Source organism: Propithecus coquereli, unplaced genomic scaffold (assembly GCF_000956105.1).
Source record: "Propithecus coquereli isolate 6110/MARCELLA unplaced genomic scaffold, Pcoq_1.0 Scaffold3, whole genome shotgun sequence".
Classification (NCBI taxonomy): Eukaryota; Metazoa; Chordata; class Mammalia; order Primates; family Indriidae; genus Propithecus; species Propithecus coquereli.
Window position 1 is genome coordinate 11,462,988 of NW_012148618.1, and position 7,906 is coordinate 11,470,893.

A 7,906-nucleotide genomic window follows, 5' to 3' on the forward strand; every position below is an offset into this window, starting at 1 on the left:
AAGCAAACGTCATCACAAGAAAACTGCATAACTGGCAGGTCCCAAGGTTCAGAAAGCATAGGGAAGGGCTGGCAGCTCCAGTTTTTCGAAAGAGAGCGGTCTCTCTCGGGTTGAGGAGCCTTAACTTGGGAGATTAACCTGCGGTCCTTAGTGAAGGGTCTGGGTTCCTGCTACTTCCAAAGCGAGTTTGTTCATTGTCCCTCGCTTCATTGCTGTGAAGTGATTTCAAGTATCCGGATTTAATATTCTACGAGAGGCAAAGGATTCCATGGGTAAATGCACACGGAGGGAGAAGTACACAGCGGTGATCCCAGAAAAAACTGTAAGTCTGAGCTCGGAGCCAGGCGCAGCGGGGAGAGCGCAGCGCTGCCGCCAGGGGGCACCAGAGATCACGTCCAGGTTGCCGGCCCGCGCGGCCTAAGCGGGTGGGGTGGGGTGATGGAACGGGTGGGGCGGTGTCTGGCACCTGCGCAACGCCCACTCCCTGACCTCTCGCCCTTCACCCCCAAGCCCAATTTCTCAGCACGGCCATCTCGCTCTGGGCAGTTCCCTCGGAGTTACTGGTGAGAAACCTTCCGTCCTGCAAAGACGAACAGATCGACGTCTTGAAAACACCCCACCGCAGGCAGACGAGGGGCTGCACGCTCAACCCTCGCGGTCCACAAAAAAAGCCACCTGCCGCCACACTGTGGGCTGGGCGCAAGTGACACGAGTGCTAGCGCTTCCGCAGGGTCCTAGCGCACGCGATCCGCCAGACCCCCTATCCTCAACCCCGCCCCCTCGCTAGGCGGGTACGAAGAGTAGGACGGCAGGAACGCCGACAAAGGACCAGGCCAGGCCGGTAAAGGGCCTTTAACCACCTCTCCTAGAGTGCCTGTGACTCACTAATCTGCCCCGTAATACAACAGGGCCGGCCCCTTTTGGCCCATGCGGAGGGGCAGAGGCAGGAGTCCTGGGTCTCGACCTCTAGCATCCCTCATCTGCCCTGCCCTCCATTAGCGGCCCAGCAAGAAGCAGGAGCCGTTTAACAGGCCCCTTGCAGCTCTCACCGGAGTTTGATGTAATTTAAACCTGGACCTGCGGCTCGTGTGGGCTCCCGACTCCCGCGCGCCGCCGTTTAACGTCGCAAACACTTCAGTCAATTATCCCCCTCGCGGAGCTTCTATTTAAAGAGATATTGTCAGGTTCTTAAGCCTCGGATCAGACCCGCTGCTTTCTGCTTCATATACAAAGCCTCCAAACACGAGTTCTTTGAGGATTGGAAGAAATACAATTAAGCAAAGCCTTCGCAAGCGTTCCACCCCGCGGGAGCACCCACGTGCGGGACCGGGAGCTGGGAGGCGTGGGGGCGGGGAAGTGCTAAGTCCTTTCCATTTCAGGCATCTGACGAGTGGAAATAAGGCAGGGCCCCGGGGGGTGAGGCGTTGAACCTCAAAGATGGAATTCAAATGCGTCCGAGCTGAGGAGCAGGCTGACTTAGGAGCCGGAGTTGGGCTGGGTAGGGGGTTGTGTGGAGCAGTGACTCCATGTTATCAATGAAGTCGAATCCTGGGTCTCAGAGGCAGAGGGAGCTCACGCTACCCAGAAGCTGGCTCAAGGGGCAACTGGCGTTCAACACCAGGGGCTCTGCCACCCCCAAAATATGCTTTCATTTTCTTGAGGCAGGAGCTTCTACCCCAGAAAAACGGCCAGATTTCCTTCTAATCAGCCCTCCTGTCCAGAAAGGATCTGGGGCCCCTCCTGGCCTTCTCCTTCTCCAACGCATAGGGGAAAAGGAGACTTTGGTAGTTTGTGGCATTATTGTCAGCAGCACTAGGCAGAGGGAGGGAGCCTGGGCCTTTGTTCTCCAAGATTGACTCTTCTGCCTGCCTGGCTGCCAGGGTGTTGGGAAACCCAGCAAGGGGAAGAGGGACTGGGCAGGAGCTGGCATGAACCTAGGCAGACAGTCCCAGGACTGAGCCTAGGGCTGGGGGAGGGGGATCCACTTTCCTGGCTGGTGGCAACCTATGGAACCAGTCTTCCACACTTCGCCTTCAGGGACAGGAAAGGCTGGGAATACCAACGAGCACAAAAAAAGGCATAAGATGAGGGTCCCTTTTTCATTTCTGGTGGAGGTCTTGCTTTGGCAGCGGGACAGGTTCTGGGATAGGGGTAGGGCTACTGTTAAGAAGGTGAGGGACCCAGAAGAAAGGGAGAAATTCCAGTAGAGCAGAGACAGGCGGGTGGGGGAAGCGAGGCTCGGCCTCGGGCGCTGTTTACGGCTGAGCTTGCAGCACCACAGCATCCGTGCCCGCCTGCCAAGGCTTTGGCCCAGGCATCGAGAGAGGCAGAGCGTTGGCCTCTAACTCCGGGCCACTCTCGGGCCCCGGCGCCTCCCCGACCAGGCTGGGGATGTCTGGGGCTGTGGAGCGTCGGCGCAAACCCAGGCGGCCAGAGCCAGGGCCACCCTCCGGGTGGGGGCTAAGGCCAATGGGGACTTGCACTAGGGTTGGAGGCGCTCCCTCCAGCACCTCCTGTGAGCGCCACCGCCCAGTCCCTGACTGGGGAGAGTTTGGTAGGGCCATCAGGGCCCCCGCCCGTAGACGGGCAGCCTCCTCCTCGGTCACCGCACCCAGGGCCAGGCTCATGCTCCGGCCCAGCTCGGGCCGCTCGCTGCCTTGCGCCCGGTGCCGGCCCGAACTCTTGACCACTGAGCCAGCCTCGCCGCCGTGGCCATGGCCGCCCGCCGCTCTCGAAAAGCGCGCCAGCAGAGGCCGCGGTAGGCGGCGGGGACTGGGTCGTCGACGCTCGGGGCTGGGCGCGGGGGCCGGGCGTCCCGGGGGACTGTCGGAGTTGGAGCCTCGGGCCGCGGCGGCGGCGGCGGCGCGGCCCCAGGGCCCAGTGAGAGCCTGCACACAAGTTCCATGGCCACGGGCAGCGGCCAGCTGCAGCGCCGTAAGGCCCGCACGGTTGGTGCGGTCGAGGCGCAGGCCGAGGCGGCGGAAGGAGCGCACCAGGAACTCGAGCACCGCCCCGTGGCCGCACGCCGCCGCCCACATCACCGGGCTGTTGCCAGCCGAGTCGGCCGCCTCGGGGTCGCCGCTGAATTGCACCAGCAGCTGCACGGCGTCCAGGTGGCCTCGCTCGCACGCCAGGCTGAGTGCGGTGCGGCCGCGCTCGTCCCGCAGGTTCACGGCTGCACCCTGCTCGAGCAGCAACCGCACGAAGCGCGCGCGCAGCGCGGGGTCCGGCAGCCCCACGGCCACCATGAGCAGCGTGCGGCCCTGCTCAGCACGGCAGTCGATGATGCTGCGGTCCAGCGCGTCCAGCACGAAGCGGGCCAAGTGCACTTTACCCGCCTGCATGGCCTCCAGGAAGGTGCGCGTACCCGCTCGGGGGCACAGGTCCTTGGGCTTGAGCATGGCCCCGGCCGCCGCACCCGGGCGGCCCGGCAGCTCCGCACGGGGGCGCCCCTGTTCTCGCGTCCCGCGGGGCCCCGGCCTCCGCCTGCGCTCTAGTGCTGCTCCCTCCGCGCGTGGGCGGCGGCGGCCGAGGGTCCGGAGATTCCCACTCGAGGTGCACCCGCGGTTCCGGCTGCCCAGCCGCTCCTAGCCCGCACGCCTGGCGTCTCGCTCCGCCTTTCCCGGGCCTCCCGCCTGAAGGTGTTGATTGCTAGCTACTCTGGGCTCCGCTCCTGGCCCGCCACGGGACGACGGTAGCCGAAGCTCGGCCCCCTTCTGAGTCGCCCGCTGCTTTCCCCGTGTCCGGCGCCCTCAGTCCCTCGTGTTTTGGAGCCGTGCCACTCACCCGCACCCGGGGCAGCCCCCGCTCCCCTGCTGAGACGGTGGCGCCCGCCGTGCACGCCTGCCTCCAGCCCTGGCGGGGCGCGCCGCTCCTCAAGCTGCTGGCGCCGTTCCTCCGCCTCCTCTCCTCTCGCGGGGGCCGGGCCACGCCGGGGCGCTAGCTCCTCACTTGGGGGACTCAGCGGCGCGGGAGCCGCCGCCCGCTTAGGTACCTGGCTTTATAGCCTCGGGGGTCTCCATGGCAATGGCTGCCCTGGAAGCCGGCTGCGCCGTCAGGGCAGAGACGGACAGGGCGGCGGAGACCGCCCCTGACCCCCACTCCTTCGTGGGCCACGAAGTCTGGGAGCGGCTCCTCCTCCGCGCTCCCCTGGGAATGCGGCGGCGGTTGCAGGGCGGGGGCGGGGGCTGCTCGCCGGGGGCCACAAGCACCCAACCGGGCCAATCCCAAAGTCGCAGTCTTCTCTCCCCGCCCTCCGCCCCCACTCGAGTCGGTGCCCTGGGCTCCTTAGAAACTGGCGGGATCTCGGGCTCGTCGGGGAAGACTGGGAACTGCCCGGAGTGGTCCAGAGTGAAAAGAAACGGGACGCCGTGTGGGAGAACTGGACCATGCGACCTGGGGGTGGCGGCGAAAGACCGAAGAGGAGTAACCTGGGGGAGGGGAGCACATGTGCTGCGGGTTGTGGGGGGGGCGCTCAGTCTGGCTGGGAACTGCCACTCGAAGTGCAGCGAATCACGCACTCACACACGATTGTTCCCCCCGCACACGCTCATTCGGAGCGGTGGGGGGTAGTGGGGGTGGGGAGCGCGCTCTGCATCTCAGACGTCTCCAACCCCGACCACGCGCCCGCATGCCAGCCCCTCGGCGGCTGCGTAGCAGGCGGAGCGTAGACTGCGCGGCCGCCCCAACTCCGAGCCGGTGCTTAGCGCCTGGGCATGCTGCAGACCTGTTAGCGGCTCCTCGGCGCCGGCTCCCCGCTACTCCAGGACTGACCACCACCTGGGAAAGAGCGAGGGACCCACGCAAGACTACCCCGCCACCTACGGTCCCTGTCTCTCTCTTGAGCACAAGCCCCCTAGGGCCATAGTGCTCTGGCTGTGGCTACTAGCTGATCTGTAAGGAGAGAAAAGCACAAATTCCATTTTCCACGAGGTGTGTGGAAAAACCACCGCATCTCCTCTCCCTCCCACCAGCAGCCCCCTCGGTCCTGGGAAATGGGGGGGATACACAGACCTAGGTTGAGGGGAGTTAGGGCGCCTCAGAACTTGGGGAGTGGGGAGGGGTGAGTAGGGTTGGAATGGATATTTTGTAAAGTAAGGAGTGAACCAGGTATCAACTACATAATTTACTGAGACTTTTCATGATCTGGGCATTGTGTTCCCAGCAGTGGGAAATACAGAGGCAGAAGCTCGGTTTTGGATGAAGAGACTTTGTCTTTTAATCCAGAAGACCAGACTGTGACATAAAAACTGGAGATTATCACCTGAGGGTTGACTACATCAGCTAAATATAAAACCAAGACAGTCCTTGGAGGAAAAGAAGTTGTGCAGCGGAGAAGGCTCTGGGGTCTTCTGAAAACAGGACTTCTGAGTTGGTCCTTCAAGGATGTGTGGGATCTGGCTGCTAAGAAATGAGGAAGACAATTCCAGACAGGGAGTTATGGAGGCAAAGACGTGAAAGCAGGAAGCACACCTTTAGGGGACAGTGTTGAGGGCTGCTTTAAGAGATCCTTTCCTATAAGAGACGGGAAATTAAGGGAAGAATGAAGGTGTCCTCAGCCTGGGCAGGACAATGATAAGATGCTTTGCAATAGGAGATGCTGGGGAAAAGTATGGGGCGAGGAGAGCCTTTGCTGCTGGGAAGGAGACAGCGGGCTCAGATGGGTGTGACAAAGTGGGCTCATGGTCCTGCACCCTGAGCCTCACCTCTCTCTATCTCCCAGCTTCAGGGATGCCCACCTTGGATTCAGCACCCAGGTCATGGAGCAGGGGCTCCCACTCCCCTCTGTCATGTGGGGAGCATGGGATGTATACCTGGACACACTGTGAAGCCCCCCTTTTTGCATTTTTTAAGCCATTGGTTAGGGCTCTGCCACTTTTCTTTCAAGGTGTCATAGAAGGGACACAGTATTTGACATCAGAGGTCAAGTCTCAGCTTGAGGGGCATTTACTAGCAGTGTGGCTCCAAGCCTGCATACTCTCATCTGCAAAACAGGGCTGATAAATACCAGCCCTACCTGTTTCACAAGGGATCAAGTGAGAGAGTGTCAGGGAAAGAGGTGCATAGTTATTTAGAGTGCAGCCCTCACTGCTCCGCCCCCAAACAGGGCCCCTCCTGGGGTGGCCCCCAGGAGTGGGTGGAGCCTAGCTACCCCTAGTGAGAAGGCAGGAGTGCTCTCCCTCTTTACTCAGATAGCAGAAGAAAAGCTTCTCTTCCTTTTATGACTCAATTTCCCTTTTCTGCAGCACGAGGAAAATCGCTTTCTTCCCTTCTCTCTGTTAGCAGGGTCAGGGGAGGGAGTACCCCTGGAATCTATGTGTGGCAGGCCGTGCACTCCCAGGTGGAGAGCAGCAGCAGAAACCCAGAATGGCCACCCCCTTGGTCCTGAAGAGCCATGCCCCTCCTCCTCGAGCCTCCCTGAGACAACTCCACTTGATTTATGTCCCTGTTCCCTGTGGTGGATTGAGACAGTTCAGGGAAGAGGAGTCAGGATAGAGAGCACTGTACTGGGTGCCCTTTGGAAGGAGCAGCTGGTTCCATTTGCCCCAGCTGGCATCACCGACCCAGCCAGGCCCCGTGGCAGGATGGGGGTGGGGTGTCAGGTCTCAGGTCCCGGAGCCTTTGCTTTGACTACCCTATGGGCTCAGTATGTTATGAACAGAAAAGAAACAGCAAAGCTGAAAAAAAGCTGAGACTTTGCTGCAGAGCACAGAGGCACCAACAGCCGGAATTAGAAGCTGTCGCTTAGGGAGCTGAAGGCTGACAGGAGATGAAGCCGAGGCAGGCAGGGGGCAGGCAGGCACTCCACACTCCTCCTCCCCTCCCACCTGCTGAGCCTGTCCCCCAGCAGGCCCCAGGCTGGCAAAAGGGCTTCCTCCCAGAGGCACCTCAGTGTGGTCTGTCACTCTGTCTGCCACTGCCTCCCCCTGGGCTCCTTTCCTCAAGTGTCACCAGCCCCCTCACCATGTCACGTTGCACCAGCTCCGCAGGGTTGGGCCTGGTGGCACGTGTCTGGGAGATCCAGAGGGCTGCTGGGGGGTGCAGGGGGTGGGGTGAGTCAGCAGGGGACTCGCGTCTGAGTCAGCAATGGGATTGGGAAAGGGATAGGGACCCTTCTCCTTGTGCAAAAGGTGAAACTGAGGCATGATCAACGGAACGGGAACCTTGCCCCAGTCCCACAGATACATGGCAGGGACAGGACCCAGGTGCCCTTCACCTGCCCCAGTGCCCTGAGGGAAGGCATCAACTCTTCCTCTGCACATTCCCTGCAGCCAGAGATTAATTCATCTCTGGGGCCCAGAGATGGCATTTGCCCAGGAGACACTTTGTCCTTTTTTCAGAGGACAGAAAGCAGGGAGATAAGTATCCAGGCCTGGCCACATGGGAAGCCCCCAGCCTGCTGTGCTGAGGCCTCTCCAGGGGGCAGGATTGCATCACCTTCCCCATTTCTGGGCTGCCCACCTCCAGACTAGGGGCACAGAGTCTGCCCAGCCTGGCCCGGAGGCCAGGGGAAGGCAGCTCCTCCTCCTGAGCAGTCGTTGGCAAGAGCTGGGGGCTGCCCGGTGGGCTCCAGTTCGTCTGGCCCTGGCTTATGCACACTGCCTGGGCCAGTTCCTCTAGGCCTGGATCCTCATCCTTTCACGTTCTACCCCTGGAGGTGGAAGGAGAGGTAAAGGAGGAGTGGCATAGAGCCTGCCTGGAGGGTCAAAGACAGGGCAGTGCCCGGGGTGTTGGTGTCTTCCCCGGCTGTATCCAGTCTGATCAGTGCCAGGCCGTACGTAGTCTTGCGAATGAGCAGGCTCCCTTGCCTCACCCTGCAGCCAGGACCCAGTAGGGTCCCAAAGAGCAGACCCTCCTGAGGGATGGGGGACATGTTTATTTTCTGAGGCACAGGTGCTCCCGGCTA

At 61.4% G+C, this 7,906-nt stretch overlaps 1 protein-coding gene across 1 annotated transcript; it reads right to left on the reverse strand.

Annotated features, from left to right (window-relative positions):
• Positions 1 to 2,255: 2,255 nt before the first annotated feature.
• On the reverse strand, positions 2,256 to 3,401 carry ANKRD63 (ankyrin repeat domain 63). Its single transcript, XM_012649426.1, has one exon. The coding sequence runs from the start codon at positions 3,399 to 3,401 to the stop codon at positions 2,256 to 2,258; it is 1,146 nt and encodes a 381-aa protein (XP_012504880.1).
• Between the last annotated feature and the right edge of the window lie 4,505 nt (positions 3,402 to 7,906).

Bases quoted from the DNA above. Each gene is read 5' to 3' on its own strand.
- ANKRD63 (XM_012649426.1), bottom strand. From the start codon at position 3,401: ATGCTCAAGCCCAAGGACCTGTGCCCCCGAGCGGGTACGCGCACCTTC.